Source organism: Phalangium opilio, unplaced genomic scaffold, assembly GCF_054372755.1.
Source record: "Phalangium opilio isolate 3A_F unplaced genomic scaffold, DU_Popi_V2 ptg000118l_1, whole genome shotgun sequence".
Classification (NCBI taxonomy): Eukaryota; Metazoa; Arthropoda; class Arachnida; order Opiliones; family Phalangiidae; genus Phalangium; species Phalangium opilio.
The window spans coordinates 1,099,171-1,117,155 of NW_028324211.1; the positions used below are offsets into that span (position 1 = coordinate 1,099,171).

Consider the following 17,985-nt stretch of genomic DNA (forward strand, 5'->3'; position numbering starts at 1 on the left):
TTTTACAAATTATTTTACTATGGTACGCCTTTTCCGAAATGTTCATGTTTAGCTTCATTGACTTCTCAAATAATATGCCTTTTCCAAAACATTACTGTTATGTTAGGTTTGGTTAGGTTAGGTTAGGTTTGGTCAGGTTTGGTCAGGTTAGGTTTGGTTTGGTCAGGTTTGGTTGGTTTAGGTTAGGTTAGGTTTGGTTAGGTTTGGTTAGGTTTAGGTTTGGTAAGTTAGGTTAGGTTAGGTTAGGTTTGGTTTGGTTTGGTCAGGTTTGGTTTGGTTTGGTTTGGTCAGGTTTGGTTTGGTTTGGTTTGGTTTGGTTAGGTTAGGTTAGGTTTGGTTTGGTTTGGTCAGGTTTGGTTTGGTTTGGTCAGGTTTGGTTAGGTTAGGTTAGGTTAGGTTAGGTTTGGTTTGGTCAGGTTTGGTTTGGTTTGGTCAGGTTTGGTTAGGTTAGGTTAGGTTAGGTTAGGTTTGGTTTGGTCAGGTTTGTTTAGGTTAGGGTTAGGTTTAGGTTAGGTTTGGTTTGGGTTTAGGTTAGGTTTGGTTTGGTTTGGTTAGGTTAGGTTACTTCTATTATTCGAACCTTACAGGAGGGATTTCTACAATTATAGTAACTAGTTTTATCCTTTTTTTATTCAATTGAAACAAGTAACCATTATTAATGTAAAGAAAGCCGCCTTTATTAGCAATTCTCTCAGTTATCAATCACTCTTTAAGTTAAATTTTACATTTCAAACATCAGTATATATATACAACAAAAACTGTAGGGAAAAAAAAGCCTTAAATAAAGTGAAAACGTTTGCTTTTTAAATTTTGATATATATTTTCCCCAAACCGCACATTTGGGCTGTTTTCGGTTGAATGGGAAACGCGTTCGGTCGATTGGGATTCGGTCGAATGGGACACAAGCGCAGAAGAGACGGTGTAAGATGGGAATAACGTATCCTCCTGCTGTGGAGCGGACCAGTTCCACAAGGGGAAAACGCGAATAGTCATCCACCAAGACGAGAAGGTATTCGCCTGTAGGAAGTGGACCGGCAAAGTCAATTGATAGTGACTTCCACGGCGCTTCTGGTAAGGGCGAAGGATTGAGGGGTCCACGATTGCTTGGTAATGCGGTGGTTTGGCAAGCGAGACAGTCTTGGACCATCTTGTCCACCATTAGATCCATCCCAGGGAACTACACCTTTGCTCGTAACAATTGTTTGGTCTTCGAAATACCTTGGTGACCCTCATGTGCAAGGGTTACAGCAGCTTCCCGCAACGATGTCGGTAGGACGATGCGAGAGTTACGCATGAGGACCTCCTCGGCCATGTACAACTCATCTTTGATTGGTTCCATAGCTAGAAGTTCCTGAGCTACGCTATCATTACGATCGGATGTGCGAGATTTACGCCACGAGTCATAGGTCAAAAGCGTCTTGATTTTCTGAATGGCTGCATCCTCCCGTGAGGCTAGGACAACCTGATCGTACGTCATGGCGTGAAGTATGGCTTTGGTTAAGATGTGGAGGGCATACACATCAGCCAAGTGTGCATTCTGGTATGGTACCGCTTGGACGTCAGGGGAGCGCGAGAGAAAATCTGCAGGGTTGGTATCGCCGGCTTCGTAGCGGGTGACGTAGTCATACCGTTGTAAGCGTAAGCGCCAACGTTCGATTCGAGCCGGTGAATGCGGATTGGTAGAGTTGAAGACAAAAACCAACGGTTTGTGGTCAGTCACGATGGTAAAGGATTTGCCAAAAAGGTAGATATGAAACTTTTCGCAGGCCCAAACAATGCCCAGGGCCTCTTTCTCGATGTGAGAGTAATTCCTCTCGGAGGACGTTAAGGTTCGGCTGGCAAAAGCGATGATCAGGCGCTTCCTCTGTCGGTCAACTTGAGTGAGAATGGCGCCCAAGCCGACAGGGCTAGCGTCGGTGTATACTTCGGACGGTAAATTTGGGTTAAAGAAGGCCAGGCTGCGTGCGGAGGTCAGTTCGGCCTTTATTTGCTTAAACGCCTCTATTTGTGGTGTCTTCCACTCGAAGATGGCTTCTGCCTTGGTAAGGCGTCGTAGAGGTTCAGCCAATGTGGAATAATGTGGTAAGAAGCGAGAGCAGAATGTTACCATCCCTAAGAAGCTGCGAACGTCTTTCGCTGTTTTCGGGGGAGCAGCATGGACTAATGCTGTTACTTTGCCAGGATCCAGTTGTAAACCTTGGGCACTGATGATCATGCCAAAAAATGAGAGTGAGGTCTTGTTGAACTCACATTTTTCTGGGTTTAGCGTTATCCCGCTTTCCGAAATAGCCTTTAGGGTGTCATCCAAGGTTTTATCATGAGCGGCCTGATCAGGTCCACCCAAGACAATGTCGTCCGCCAGATTTAGCGTGCGAGGTATGTGTCGTATGACTTCGTGGATGGCATGTTGAAAGACCTCGGCGGCAGATGAGATGCCAAAATTCAAACGCTTGTATCTATAGATTCCGTTGTGAGAGGCGAAGGTGGTTATGTGCCTTGATGATGGGTCTAACTCTAGTTGATGATAACCACTGCGTAGATCCAATTTGGAAAAGACTTTACATCCATTCAGAGTCGCTACTATGTCTTCGATGGTTGGTGTAGGATAGCGTTCACGGATTATTGCAGCGTTCGGTGCTCGCATGTCAACGCAAACTCTTAAGGTATGTCCGCACTAGGCGTAAATTCTCACTCGCTACGCCACGTACGCTACGCTCGCCAAGTACGCCGGCAAAATTCCCTGTCCGCACTAGGCAATATTTGCCGTCGAGTACGCCGGGCGCGAGCGGCGAGAGAGAAAAAAAAGTTAAACCTGTTCAACTTTCTACGCCGAGCAAGCCAGCGTAGCCGGCGTACATCCAATAAGCGAGCTAGGATCCGTCACGTGGGATATTGGCAAATTTCGTCTGCTCCACCAAAATAAAAATAGAGCCAAGGCCCTGTCTATTCTAGTACTCGTAGATTTTCAGTCTTTCGGCTTCTTGATTTTTTATCCATAATGTCTAATTATTTTGAGTTTAATGATGAAGAATTGATTAATGAAGTTTATTTGAGACCAGAATTATGGAATATTTCACTCCAAAGTTATAGAATGGCTAAAATGAAGGAAGTCTCTTGGAGAAGTATCTCGGAAAAGCTGGGAGCCTCTTGTAAGTATTCCTAAATTAAATTATGTATTAATATTTGCTTGTTTATAATATAAGTGATGTTTCTAGTGAATGAGACAAAGGCGCGTTGGAAATCTATAAGGGACAAATACAGCAGAGAAAAAAAAACGACAAAAGGGTCAAAACAAGTGGATCAGGACGATCATTTAAGAAACCATGGGAATTGATGCAATCTCTGTCATTTTTAGATGATACTTTAAAACATAGACCGTAAGTTTATTTGTGTTTCCAATGTAAATAGTGTACATCTATGTTCACAAGCCTTGTTAACATAGAACCTGTAGTAATATGTCACGAGAAAATGATAACGAAGACCATGTGAACAAAAGGGACAATCATAACCAAGAACATGTGATACCAAGAGACGTCCAAGGGCACGAAATATTTGTCACAGACGGTGGAGAGTTTACAATCTCCCAAGAAGATCTGCTTTCGGCATCAAGCTCAAATGAACATGTTAATTGTGATTCACCATCGACCCCACTGGAAACCCCAAGTTTTGGAGGCGAAAAGGAAGGAAGTGGATCTGCCAAATCCAAATATGATGGCAGTGAATCTTCTAGCCCTTCGCTGAATTCTAAAAACAAGGACAGTGACGAAATCAACAGGAAAAAAAGGGGTCGAAAAGATACAACTGAAGCTGTGCTGTTGGAAATGATGAAAACAAACAACGAACTTATTGAGAAGAACGAATGTTCGAATAATAGAGGAGACTCTGATGAACTGTTTTTATTGAGTTTATTAGATGATTTTAAAAGTTTGCCTGCCAAAAAAAAACGTTCTGCTAAAATTTCTTTCATGAATATTTTGAATGAACTACACCATGACACTGAATCAAAATGTACCGGCACTGCCGATTTAAATAAAGAGTAGATTAATTCTACATTTGTTTTGAACGTCTATGAATTGTACCGATCTTGCCATTGCACCTTACCATCACCCATGAAGAAGACCTTCAAATCATCTCTTATTGCAGCCGCATTTCTTTTGTACGTATTTGATCCTTGTTGATTTATTGTACGTAGAACGTTGCCTTGTTCATTGCGCCAACGGCCATTATGTAATATACCTTCACCATCAACATAATCGGCAAAATCCTTAGGACAATAAAGTCTTTCTTCAAGATTTCCATCTTTGATCATCAAGAAATTATGAAGAGTCACAGCTGCTTTCACAACTCCTTCGGCATTTTCAGGTTTAAGAGGGATGCTGTTGCGGAGTACTCTAAATCTTGCGCATAAAATGCCAAATGCGTTCTCTATGCACCTCCTAGCTCGTGACAGTCTATAGTTGAAAATAAATTTATCTTCTGGTAGGTTTCTGCCAGAATATGGTCGCATGAGGTTCGGCTTCAGTGGAAAAGCTTCGTCGCCAACAAAGGTAAATGGAAACTCCACCTGGCTTTTGTCAACTTTTCGTGGTGGTGGGAAAAACTCTGGATTGTCTATTGCATTTCCTAGCTCGGATGCTCCAAAAACACCACCGTCACTGATTCTACCAAAGTTGCCAATATCGACAAATGTGAACACATAGTTGGCATCGCAAGCAGCCATAAGGACGATACTGTGGCACCCTTTGTAATTATAGTAGCGGGATCCACTATTGGAGGGTGCAACAATGTTCACATGTTTCCCATCGATGGCTCCTACGCAATTGGGGAAATTCCACTGCTTGTAGAAATCGTCACCGATGACCTTCATAGTGGACTTCGTTAACGGACGCATGAAAATAGGCATCAACACCTTCCAAATGGCGTTGCATGTTTCAGGAATGATTTCAGCGATAGTAGATTTTCCTAATCGGAACGCTAATGACAGAGATCTATAGCAACAACCTGTTGCCAAGTATCTAAAAAAGACATGGTCTATACTTTCCTGCAATCAACCAAACGAGAAACTTTACCTCAGAGTTACGTAAAGTCGTTCTTCGGGTGATATGCATTCACGAAACTGAGTTGACTCTTTCTGTAGTTCACCCTTAACCAGGTTCAGTAAATATTTGAATTGGGATGGTGTCAACCGGCAGTATTCAACATAGAGCTTGTCACCAAATCGTTCAAAATAGTATTTCAACTTGGGGATAAGATTTGTAAAATCACCGTCTTCATTCCTATCCTGGAAAACTTCTCTTATCCATATGCGTCTTTGTTTTTCTTTTTTCTTTTTATTTCGAATCAATAGCATTGAAATAATTAAATTATTCGCGTGGGCTAATCTCTTCACTTTGGAACATACGGGCGCCATTTTATTTTGGTGGAACAGACGAAATTTGCCAACATCCCACGTGACGGATCCTAGCTCGCTTATTGGATGTACGCCGGCTACGCTGGCTTGCTCGGCGTAGAAAGTTGAACAGGTTTAACTTTTTTTTCCTCTCTCGCCGCTCGCGCCCGGCGTACTCGACGGCAAATATTGCCTAGTGCGGACAGGGAATTTTGCCGGCGTACTTGGCGAGCGTAGCGTACGTGGCGTAGCGAGTGAGAATTTACGCCTAGTGCGGACATACCTTTATGTTTGGTTTTAGGGAATCGTTCCGCTGCGGTTTCGCTGCGATTACCAGTGGCGATATCCAAGAGGTCGGGCCGGTAGCCTTTTCAATGATATCTTGGTGTTCTAGGTTCCAGAGTTCTTCATCCAGAGCATCCCTTAGGTGAAAAGGCACGCGCCGTGCTGGTTGAGCCACGGGCGGTATATTGGGATTAATGTGAAGCGTGATCGGCCTGCACTTGAGCTTCCCTATGCCTTGGAATACTTCCGGATATCGTGACAACAGGATCTTGGTAAAGTCGATGAGCGTATTGTTGTTCACCACAAAGACTAAGCCCAGGTCTACACTGGATTTGTAACCCAGAATTGGTTTGGTATGTGGTCCAACAGTGAAGACGACCATTATCGAGGTTTGAATGGTTCTCTCTTTGTGCGTCAGCCGGGTACCAAAGGAACCTATTATGTTCTAGGCTGTTTAGCACCATAGGCAAAGATCTTGGTAGTCGGTTCGTGTAGAGGTGGTACAGGGTCGAGAGAAAGATAATCAGCTCGATCAAGGATATTAACCGTGGCGCCGGTGTCTACAATCCATTTGATATTGGTGTTTCCGATAGCGATCTTGACTTGTGGTGGATCCCAGATAGGTTCGGGTTCGTTTAGAACTGGTGAGATAGTTGTTTCTGGGGTTTCAAGATAAAAGATGGATTCATCTGAATCTTCTCGGTTGTGGGAGGCGGAAGCGGTTGTTTCCGTAGACGCTGGTAAAACGGATCGAATTTGTCGATGTGGTAGTTGTCGATGTGGTTGCTTTTTCTGATTGGTTCGTGTCGGTGCAGAAACGCTTGCGCTTTGGTACGATGGCGGTTTGCCAGAACGACAGCATTGAGCAAATTGGCCTACTCTCCCACAGGTATGACAAGTCTTGCCATATGCTGGACAGCCTTTTCTGCCGTCTTTGTGTGGATAGGTGCCGCCACACAATCCGCAGACTCAGGTTGGCTGAGCGTTGGTAGGCGATGATTTGTGCTTGGTTTGCGTCAGCGCGAAAAGAGGTTTCTGTGCCGTCTGGTGGAGGAGCGTACTATCTTCGATACCTTTAGATTGGGCAGATGCCAGTTCGTCAGCACCAGCTGTATCGAGTACCTGAGTTAGGGTTAGGCTTGCATCCCGTAAGATTTTGTTTCTGAGAGTTGATGATCGACAACCCTGGATGATTTGGATCTTGAGTTCTCGAGCGATATCCGCAAAATTACACGTGGCAGCTAAATGACGTAAGCGGGTATGATATTGGTCTATGGTTTCGCCTTGTCTTTGTTTAGCCGCACGGAAAACTATGATTTCATAATCATGATTGCAAGCAGGCGCAAAGTGGTTACTTAGCTTTGATTTAGCCTCTGGGTAGGTTTGAGGATCGGTTGGTACGTTGATATTTTCAAAGATCTCCTCGACTTCAGCGCCAGCATAATGGAGTAATAACGCTTTCTGCTGCGAATCATTGGTGACAGCGGTTGCCGTCAACAAATTTTCGAATCGTCGGAGCCATGTTTTCCAATGAGTCGCCGTTTCCGCGGCTGCGCCATAAACGGCGAAGGGCTCAAACAAAGGTAAAGAGACAAAGTCCTTCGGAGGTGGTGGTGGTGGTGGTACAGACATAATTAACTCCGTTAATTATCACGAGGTACGAAAAAAATAAGAGGGCTATCGCGATCCCATCTCCGTCGCCATTAATGTAATATCTACCTTCCGATTAATGAGATATGAAAGAGATATAAAAAACGTATTTATTGATACACTTTGAGAAGGTTTGTCTACATGACTATTGAGATCGCGTGACGATGACTGACTAAAATATTTTCCTCGGGCTTGGCCCTTACAGTTTCTTTTCTTTTACATATCTTTGCCTAAATGGCGGTATAGTACCTATGTTATTGCTTTTGGCGGGTGTTTTAATTTTACTGATTGAAAATGCTACACCGCGTTTCGGACTATAATTTGAACGGTTGACCTCAATTAACGAAGGAGGACGTCGAAATGTAGTTTTATTTCTCCAAGCGAGATGATCTTACAGTAACCCACAATTGCTTGTTACATGGAATGCGTGTCATCGTTCCGGCCAAATGTTGACCACAAGTTTTAGAAGAAATACACAGAAACCACGCGGGTATTTTGAATATGAAATCGATGGCCCGAAGTTACGCCTATTGGAAGGGTATAGACAAAGACCTGGAAGCCTAAGTTAATCTAGCCTGAATGTAAACTTCTACAATGTAAAAAAAACGGTTTTGAATTTCAACCATTAAGGGATATGTCAGTTTTGTCAGAAAATCATACCCCAAATGGTTTTGATTTTCACCGTTAAGGGAGTGTGATAAAACAAAGGGTGTTCATTGAAACCGTGGTAATAGCCTTTTCTTCTTTTCTGTTGTTTATGTTACTCTTTAGGGTTTAATCAGTGGTTGCGGTTAAACCATTTTCGGAGTAAATACGGCACCTTTCCGGTTCTTTATTGAACTCTTTGTGGTTTAAAATCGGGTTGCGAATAAACCTTTTCCGGTTTAAACACGGCGCCTTTCTGGTGCTTTATTCCTCTCCTTTGGGTTTATTCAGGGGTTGCGTTTAAACGATTTCAGTTTTAAACACGGTGCCTTTCTGGTGCTTCATTACACTTTTTGGGGTTTAATCAGGGGTTTCATTTAAACCATTTCAGGTTTAATCACGACGCCTTTCCGGTTCATTATTGAACTCTTTGTGGTTTAAAATTGGGTTGCTAATAAACCTTTTCCGGTTTAAACACGGTGCCTTTCTGGTGCTTTATTCCTCTCTTTTGGATTTATTCAGGGGTTGCATTTAAACCATTTCAGGTTTAAACACGGCTCCTTTTAGGTGCTTTATTCCTCTCTTTGGGGTTTAATCAGGGGTTGCGTTTAAACTATTTTCGGTTTAAATGCTGCAGATTCCCGGTGCTTTATTCCTCTTTTGGGATTTAATCAGGTTTTGAGTTCAAACCATTTCCGGTTTAAGTGCGGCATCTTTTCGGTGCTTTATTGCACTCTTTGGGGTTTAGTCAGGGATAACGTTTAAACTATTTCCGGTTTAAATGCAGCATCTTTCCGGTGCTTTATTCATCTCTTTGGGGTTTAGTCAGGGTTGAGTATAAACCATTTCCGGATAAATGCCGCACCATTTCGTACTTTGATAAAGAAATAGACCTGGAGTCAAAAATTTACCCATAAACATAAATTATTTAATAGATCCTCGTTATTTTTAACATCAATCACATTTTGACTCTTTAATGCATCTGGTGTTTAATTTTTTAACTTGGAAATTGCATATTTTAAGATTTAGTTCCAAAAAGCAAGCTCCTATAAAATTTAAGGTTTTGAAAGATCCAGAGAAATACTGCACATCAAAAATACAATAAGTTGCAATTAGAGTCATCATGGTGTTTGCGATGTTTGAAACCTGTGTCACTTCTGTTCCACCAACAAAAATTTTGTAATCCGAGCAGAACCAAATTTTTGGCCCAGAATGTACAATGAGAGGAATCTTTGGTATTCGTGAAATATCATTCTTGTCAGAAAAAAAAACATTTCATGATTTTCTTTAAGCAGATTAGGTATTAATAATATGGAAAGCCAATTTTTAACACCTAGAGAAACTAGAAAATTGGTACTTAGAAAAGTGTTAAGGTTTAATTAGTATTCATTCAATTACTTCTTTTTTCTCTTCTGCAAGTATTTCAGATTTCATTGGTGCCACTTTCAAAAATTTCCAGATTTTTTCTGAGTATTTCTCTAAATCTGATTCCAATTTTACTTCAATGTTAATTTTGGTAATTCTTTCAAATTCGAGATTATCTATCGGAAAGTTTTTTATAATAAAACTGACCAATTTAAAGAACCGACAATTATGCGTCAAACAACCGGTATACAAAAAAATCCTCACTTTTTTACATGTGATAACTGATTAAATAAAATACATGTACTATATTTAACCAGTTATCACGTGTTTTTTACGTAAAATACCATAATATTTTTTATTCTAAATTAACGCCTTACAAATTAATCATCTTAAACATTTTTTACTTACTTGTCTCATATCAGAAAGTGCAGGATACTCATTTAGTACTCCAGACACACTACTCTTTCCAATTACTTCCCTTCTGCCACTCATTGTTTTATCCATTTTGGAGTCGATTAAGACCCAGTCAATCTCGGATTTTTTCATTTCTAAGGCCATCTGCGATTTATGTGTGGCAATGCTTTCTTCGTCTTCGAATGTTGGAAAATCTGCCGGCTATTTAAGTTCAAGAGAAAATTTTAGATAATTTTTTCTTTTCAATTAGGTGTCTTCACAAATGTGAAAAAGATACATCTAACAGAAAATTTACTTTACCTTAATTCTCACTATGTTCATAATAGAATAATCTTCAGAGCCTTTGCAGCAGGCTCTTTTTTGTATGAGTCTTTCCCGTATTTTTTTTTATGCTCCGCTACGATTGCAACATTAGTCAAACTTTGTCGAAAATTCTTGAATTTGGAGACCAATGTAGTGTGCCATTCTACAACATGAGACAATAAGGCAAATACACAACGTCCATCAAGGATTAACAGCCTGCCTAGCGAGAGCGAAACTTAATGTATATTGGCCTTCAATGACCACGGACATCACAAATTTCGTCCGAAACTGCACCACTTGCAATCAAAGAGCACGTGCCAATACCCCCCAGCCGCTTCGACCACTGGAAATTCCGCCTCATCCTTGGCACACCATTTCGTCGGATTTATTCAAATTCAAAGCAAAGGACTACATTTTGATCATCGATCATTACTCCAAGTATGTTGAAGCCCAACAACTGACCTCAACCACCGCTGAAGCTGTAATAAAGTTCATGACTCCACACTTCTCACGCCACGGCATACCAAGAAGGTTTCTATACGACAACGGTCCACCCTTTTCATCCTACACTTTCACGAAGTTCCTGCAAAATTGGGGCGTCCAGCACCTTACGACGCCGGACTCCTACGTAATTCAAACGGAACAACACCAAATATTCAGACGGACACGAGTTCAACTTCGACCTCGAAACTGTGGTCGAAAGCAACATCAGGAACGGCAGTACAATTATGTGGGAACAAGACACACTCTCAAATGGCAGCCACCAGTACAACAGTGTGACGATAACTCCGGAATGGTTCAGCATTCCGGATTCACTATACGATGCATACCATCAGAGCTCGCATCACTTCCCCGTTAGTCGCAAACTGAGACCGGCTCCACCATTCAACCAAGTCACACACCAAGAAGTTTTGCCCAATCAACATCCGACCAAGAGCCTACTCAAGAAAACTTCTCTCCAGGAGCCACCTTAACCTCAACATCGACTTCAAAGGACATGGCCCCCATAACCCGCGTGTCATCCTTCGGCAGACGACTAATGAAACCAGCATGGTACTCCCCTGCATAAACCACTACAAGTATACCTGGAACTACGAAAGAAAAAAAAAACTTGTTGTATAACAAAAAACTATTTACCTACTAACGATAGCTTTTGTATAAAAAAACTAGATATTTAGATAACGACGATAACGTGCGCTATATAAAGAAAGCCATTTCGTAAAACAAACACATTTTAAACTAGTTGGCAGTTGCTCTTGCTCTGCTGGATTCTCTTAATAAACATTGCTTTTAAAACTATTACGTTCAATCTAAGTATTATAACATAACAGTGTATAAACTTTGCTTGACAAGGCTTCACGGTTTTGTACCGTTGCACGATCACGAAAAGCAGAGAATCTTCTAGCATCAGTTCTGAACCGGAAATGAGAATAGTCCACTCGCTCATGGTTGTTACTCGAGCAGCCAACGTGATCGATTAGACTATGCATTAAAGAAATCGTAGTCTTTCATTCGTTCTGGCGAGATTACTTAGTAAATGACGTCGAGGGCAACATTTTCTCAATAAACTCCTCCTATTTTATAAAACCATCTATTTTTGTCAAAAAAAAAGAGAGAAATAATTCCATATCCAGGTAAATAAGTTTATATTATTTTGGTTTTCTTAACTGGTTTATTTATGTGCAAAAAAGAGCCTTTTTACGTCATCGAGTAACGTACGTCACGGAGATGACGTTGATGCCTGTGCGAGTACTCGATAGGACTCGAAAGCTCGATCGAGCCTCGAGCCGAGTACAGATTTTCTCCCGGTGCCACAGTCCGGAATCGAACCCAGGATCCTCTTGCTGGGAGGTGAGAGCGCTAACCGCTACGCCACCCCACTCTAGCTAGCTATTACTATTACTAGCTATTTACTAGCTTCGAGACGCTGTTCTATGACTGTGATTCTACCCTGGCAGTTGTTATTAGCGTTCTAAGTGACTACGAAGGGTCTGATCACTATCCTCTCCTCGTGTTACAGTTATCCTTGCATAAGAAAAATAAAGTAAAAGCGCAATACATTGAATTATCTAACTGAGCTGGCCCAATTAAATTGGGATTTGATAAATTTTGCAGACACTTGATACTAATTTCACGCATTTCATGGAAACATAACCTATATATAAAACGAATGCTTATCCACAATTGACGTGTTTTGAGAGAAGTTTACACAATTGGATTAATAGTACCATCAAACAAGCCACTAAAATTAATGAAAAACAAAGTACGCTGAACCTAAAAATTAAGGTTTCCCACAGTTCGGTTCAAATCGGTTTTGGACTAAAACTGAAACTGAACTGAAACTTTTCGGTTAAGATTTTCAAGAACTGAAACTGAACTGAAATTATCAGTTCGGATCAGCCAGGAAACCCAATTGATCAGTTCAGTTTTCAGTTATAAATGAACTGAACCGAAAACCCCTTCAGAGATTATCAAGAAGAAAAATACGGTGTCAGAGGCCCAAGATACCCAGATTGTAACTATTAACCGCTAACATTTTCTACTACTACTAAGTATTTTGGAATCGTGAAGTGCCATACCTTAAGATTAAGAGGCATGTTTATTTCATAATTACTAATTACTAATTATTAACATTGATCAATTTAACTTTGACTAATTAACTAATTATGATACCCTTTTTAGTTACTAATTATTGGTTTTCTTTTAGCCTGTGTCTCTCTGCAGAGGGTCCCAGCTAATCACGGGACTTTTTCTATGCATAATAAAATCTACACGACATAAATGATGGAATATACGAGACACTAATAAGGTAACTTTACGCGACACATCCCCCAAAATATCATACAGCATGCAATACTAAACGATGTCTATTTTCTATTGTTCTACTAATGTTTGCGGGAACGTAATGATATCGTTTATCGCGATAGATCGAAAGAGTACTGAACTATCTCTTCAGTTCAGTTTTTATAAGTTCAGTTTAAGAAATAAACCGAACCGAACTGAAAACTGATCAGTTTGGAGATGTGCAAACTGAAACTAAACTGAAGCAATCAAATCATTTTAGTCCCTAAACTGAAAACGAAAATAACTGAACTGAACCGAAAACTGAACTGTTTGAACTTAACTGTGGGAAACCTTACTAAAAATAGCTTCCGAGGCAAGCAAAGAACACTATCAACAAGCCAGCAGCCCCTGCAATAATCTTACCAGACTCTCATATTTAAAGACTCCCTCCTACAGACGCAATCCCAGTTGGGAAAATCAAAATATTACTTCTCCGAGCTGAGAGGAGAGCTATACTTAAAACTTATTTACCAAATTTGCAATTATTGCTCTTTATTAATAAACGATTAAAGAAGCTACAATTAATAAATTATGAAAGCATTAAAAAACTTTGAAGATATTTATTAAACAGACAACATTCTTCCACCAATTAAGTATATGTCTTGTACAGAAGGCAGGCAGGCAGTGGGATAAAAGAGGACATGACCAGCTTAAATTTAAGCGACATATTCTCGAATTCAAGTGTCTACTCCTCAACTATATGATCCTCTATGTTCGCCTGTGCAAATTCTCCTAAGCTCTCATACGCTTTTTTGTGAACATAAACTTTGATTCTATTCTATATTATATTAATATTTAAATTAATATATATCATTTTATTTAAATTTATATATATAATTTTATTTATATTAATGTATATCATTTAATTTATATTAATATATATCATTTTATTTATATTTATATTAACATATATCATTTTATTTATATTAATATATATCATTTTATTTATATTTATATTAACATATATCATTTTATTTATATTAATATATATCATTTTATTTATACTAATATATATCATTTTATTTATATTAATATATATCATTTTATTTATATTAATATATAACATTTTATTTATATTAATATATATAATTTTATTTATACTAATATATATCATTTTATTTATATTAATATATGTCATTTTATTTATATTAAAATATATCATTTTTTATATTAATATGTATCATTTTTTATATTAATATATATCATTTTATTTATATTAATATTCTATCCTATTATTTCTTATTATGCTAATAAAATGTATTTTAAATTATATTAGTTTCCCAGCTTAATAGAACTAAATGAAGATACCCAAGAAGTCTCTGGATTACTTATGGGCATAGTGGGAATTTTTACAGACATGATTAAAAACAGACTTGGGTAAAACACGGTTTTTTAAATATTTCTTTAAATTATAATTAATTGCGAGTTCGCGAGTAAACTTTTAATGATATTAAGTATCATCATCTTTTTTTAGATGGAAGATTCAGTTTAACGCTTCTGAAGTTACAAAAGTGGAAACTATGCTTGGACGTTTAGCCAATAACGTAAGCATAATTTATGTAGCTCCCGCCAGAGAGACAGAAGCATCATAGGCTTGTGAAGTGGGCATTATTTATATCCTTATAAATTAAAGTCCTGACTGACTGATAATCAAGGGCCAGCCCAAACCGCTTACCCTAGAAGGCTAACCATTTGCAAGAACGTGCCTTCGCTCCTAGGGTGCTATAAAAATATTAGTCATCAGTAAAGCCTAACCATACTTTATTTCATTTTGATGGAAGTTCTTATTGCAAGCGAGCGACTCCGCGAGTAATAGCTAGTTGATCAATAACCGTTAAGCGTACTAACGTTTTTCGAAACCACGCTATATAGCCATCCGTTTGACCGCTTTCTTTGGACAGTTAGTTCTAGTGACTTTTTTTCGAATTAAACCCTACTCGTTCTCAACCAAATAGAGGCGCGAGAGATAATAAAATTGTTTAAAATTCTAATTATTAGTAAACGAAGGTTTTTAGGTTGAAAGCAATTCTTGCAATAGTGTGTGCCAAATTGAAGGGTTCTTATAACAGAAATGACCATTTCAACCTCAATCGTGCAAGTTTCAATTTTATGTTTAGCTACAATATTTGTTTAAATATACTTAATTCAAAGGTTTCCGATATTGGAATGATATTTTGTATGCCAATCCCGTCATATTTCAACGTCATTGAATTTTCGAATGCCATGGGTGTCGAGTCAACACATCTTTTTACGGGATCACCTATATCGAGGGAAAAGCGATATTTCGACATATTTCGGTCTTTCAGCAGAGGAGTAAGATTTTAAATCCAATAATTTATCTTACAATCTTTGAATTGCTAAGTTGTCCTATTTGACTGAAGCAACGTTTTTTTTTGGCGGCAATGACTCTTCGACTGAAGCCGCAGCAAACCCTTTGTTTTTCAGGTTTGGATATCAATATGTTTAGCGCTACTAATAACACCATTTGTGCTTGCTGCGTCGTTTGCATTATATTTAAAACAATCACGGTCATTTAAATCATTATACTTCAAATACTTGAAATGTATTTTGAAAACCACAATTAATGTGGGAAGTAAGTTACGCCAAGAATTATTACGTGAATACAAAATCTACAATTTTTATTGGAATTTAGATGATGTTTCAATTTTTCGAAATAAGACTCTTCGGCTATTCTGGGCTTTTTGGATACTTGCAATTTTTAACATATCCATGTCCTTTACTGGTCTGCTGCTATCTAAAATAACAGTACCGGATCGCGTATCGTACGTTGAAGATATCTCAGACATTCTCAAAGTTCCCAATCTTGAACTATATGATGGTAGAGCTCCAGAAGAAGAATGGGTAATTTAAATATGCTTTTAAAACATTTGCCTGAAGGGAAACATAAACCGTTTGAAATTAAAAAGTTACATTATTTTTTAACTTTAGTTTGTTCCAATTAAGTCAGAAGTGTTGCCAAGGAAGAAAAATGTTCACGAATTATATAAATTGGAAAACCAAGTAGATAGTTTGTCGTGCTTGGAAGATTACCTGGAAAAGCTGCCAGTATGCTATCTTCATTATAAAACGATGGTCCAGATATATGTTTATCTATTAGATCTATCCGAAAAAACAAGAAAATACATATATGTTTCGAAAAACCCGTATGGATCCATCACGGCACACGTTCCATTTCGTAAATCTCTACATCCCGAAGCGCGGAAGATATTAAAACATATGTAAGTATTCAAACCATGGCGACTTCCATATTGACTGTGAAAGAGGTGAAGTTGAAACTCAGTAGCTTGACTAGAATGGCTTTAAGGATTCTGGGTTTAAACAAGCCTCAATATTTTTAAACGGAGGCGCGAAACGTAGCTAACGGGAATTTCCATCTCCTAAGCCTGCAACTTAGAGAAAAATTTAAACGTTTGGATCTATGGGATTAAAAATATGGACTACAAAATGTAGGTTTTAATGTGGGTTATGTTTGAAAAAATAATAAGGTATTAGCTAAATTTCAATTAAATATTTATTTTCATATTGACTTTTCAGTTTTGACTTTAATGGCACAATACCTACAGACCCTAAATTAAACTTAACTCTCGCATCCTAAACGTGTTCGATCGATAATAATATCTTCGATTCAAGATCTAATTATAGATGGGCCCCTGTTCTATTATTGAGCTCGCGCAAGATCCCTCATTCAGCATCCCTCATAACTTACACACAAGGACTTAGTATCATAATTCAAGTCACGTTTAGTCTCCGTCCCTGTACCCACATTTTTTTCGTTTTATGGCAAATCTGTCACCAAGAGAGTCCGTCTACCAGATTTACGCCGCCTCGAAATCCCTTCTAACTTTCTATGAAGGTTACCATCGGCATCGTTCGTGTTAATAGCGGTATGAAGAGCGCTAAGCTTATCCTCATTAAAATTATCAACGAAAGCAACGAGGTGTAAAGTTAACAGAAACGAATATAATGAACTAAAGATGTACATGTCTTGATAGGAAAACAGTTACAGAGCGAGGCTAGCTCGCGTTAGAAAAAGTAACTAATTCTAGGAAATAAATGCATTACCAGGAAAATCAGGTGATTGAATTAAATTCTAAAGAGTTGTAAAATACGGATTGTGTTTAAATTTCTTTGGAAAAATAATATCCGCGCTTCAGTCAACTGGAAAAACTCTTATCGTTTTGTTTTTTAGGCTTAGGCAAACCAAGTCTTTTTAATACTGTAATATCAGAGAGGTGAAACAACGCTGCATGCGGGCCAACACGCTCTGATCTGTTACGGGTGTGCTACTTGGGAATCTCATCTGACCTAATTCTATTCGGGTTTCAAAAAGAGATCTTTAGTCACAGTATCCTTGCATAAAAATTGGAAAAAGCACAAAGCCCTGGTCTAATTTGACCAGAAGTTTGAAGTCGATACAGCAAAAATTTACTAAATTAACACTAAAATTAAATAAGGACCAATCTAATGAACTGAAGGAAATGGTTGAGTTAATATCAAATAAATTGCCAGATAAGCTTAACGAAGTTATAAATGAAGCGCCTGATTTTGAAACTAAAGTAGCTTTAAGAAGAACTTGGAAGAAGGACCGCGAAAAACAACATGAAACTGACAAAAAGGAGTTTTTAGAAGATCAAGCTAAAAATGGTAGGTGCAATTAAACGGGTGTACCTCATATGAGCAGTTCCCTGTAGAGCAGTTCTCGAAATAGCAACCGCAATTCCAAAAAACAGCGGAATTTTTCAAAACTGCTGCTTTAAAATAGCAGCTGCTATTTTGGGAAATAGAAGTGTTTGTCTTGAATTTCGAGCTATATTCGTTGGTTTCAAATACTACCTTTTCCGTGATCATTTAATCAGGAATATGACCTACTAACGGATCGTGTTTTTGAAGTACACTTAAATATTGTACTGTTCTTCAGGCTGTATCAGTTTGAAATTCTCATACCAGGATAGAAAAATAATTCGAGAAAGGTTATTTTATTTCAGAAGTAGATATTGTAAACAGTAATTTTTTGGAAAAGGCGTAACATTTTTACACAAATTCCAAAATATTACTAACCTAAGTCTAAC

The 17,985-nt window shown here is 38.7% G+C and overlaps 2 protein-coding genes across 2 annotated transcripts in view; one reads left to right on the top strand and one right to left on the bottom strand.

Moving 5' to 3' along the window:
- Window positions 1-2,657: 2,657 nt before the first annotated feature.
- Window positions 2,658-4,067, top strand: LOC149623017 (uncharacterized). Its single transcript, XM_089853491.1, has 3 exons — window positions 2,658-3,149; window positions 3,216-3,377; window positions 3,443-4,067. Exons 2-3 carry the CDS (start codon window positions 3,334-3,336, stop codon window positions 4,038-4,040), a joined length of 642 nt encoding a protein of 213 aa, XP_089709617.1. The 5' UTR covers window positions 2,658-3,149; window positions 3,216-3,333; the 3' UTR covers window positions 4,041-4,067.
- A 2,541-nt stretch (window positions 4,068-6,608) lies between these two features.
- Window positions 6,609-17,985, bottom strand: part of LOC149623018 (uncharacterized) — a 232,295-nt gene continuing 220,918 nt past the window's right edge. The window contains exon 2 of the mRNA XM_089853497.1: window positions 6,609-7,393. Within this exon, the coding sequence (XP_089709623.1) occupies window positions 6,644-7,306 (663 nt within the window). The 5' untranslated portion in view covers window positions 7,307-7,393 and the 3' untranslated portion in view covers window positions 6,609-6,643. The remainder of the gene's footprint in view (window positions 7,394-17,985) is intronic.

Excerpts from the sequence above, each read along its gene's own strand:
- LOC149623017 (XM_089853491.1), top strand. The coding sequence starts at position 3,334 with ATGCAATCTCTGTCATTTTTAGATGATACTTTAAAACATAGACC. Across the intron at positions 3,378-3,442 it reads GATACTTTAAAACATAGACC|AACCTGTAGTAATATGTCAC; the intron begins GTAAGTTTATTT and ends TTGTTAACATAG.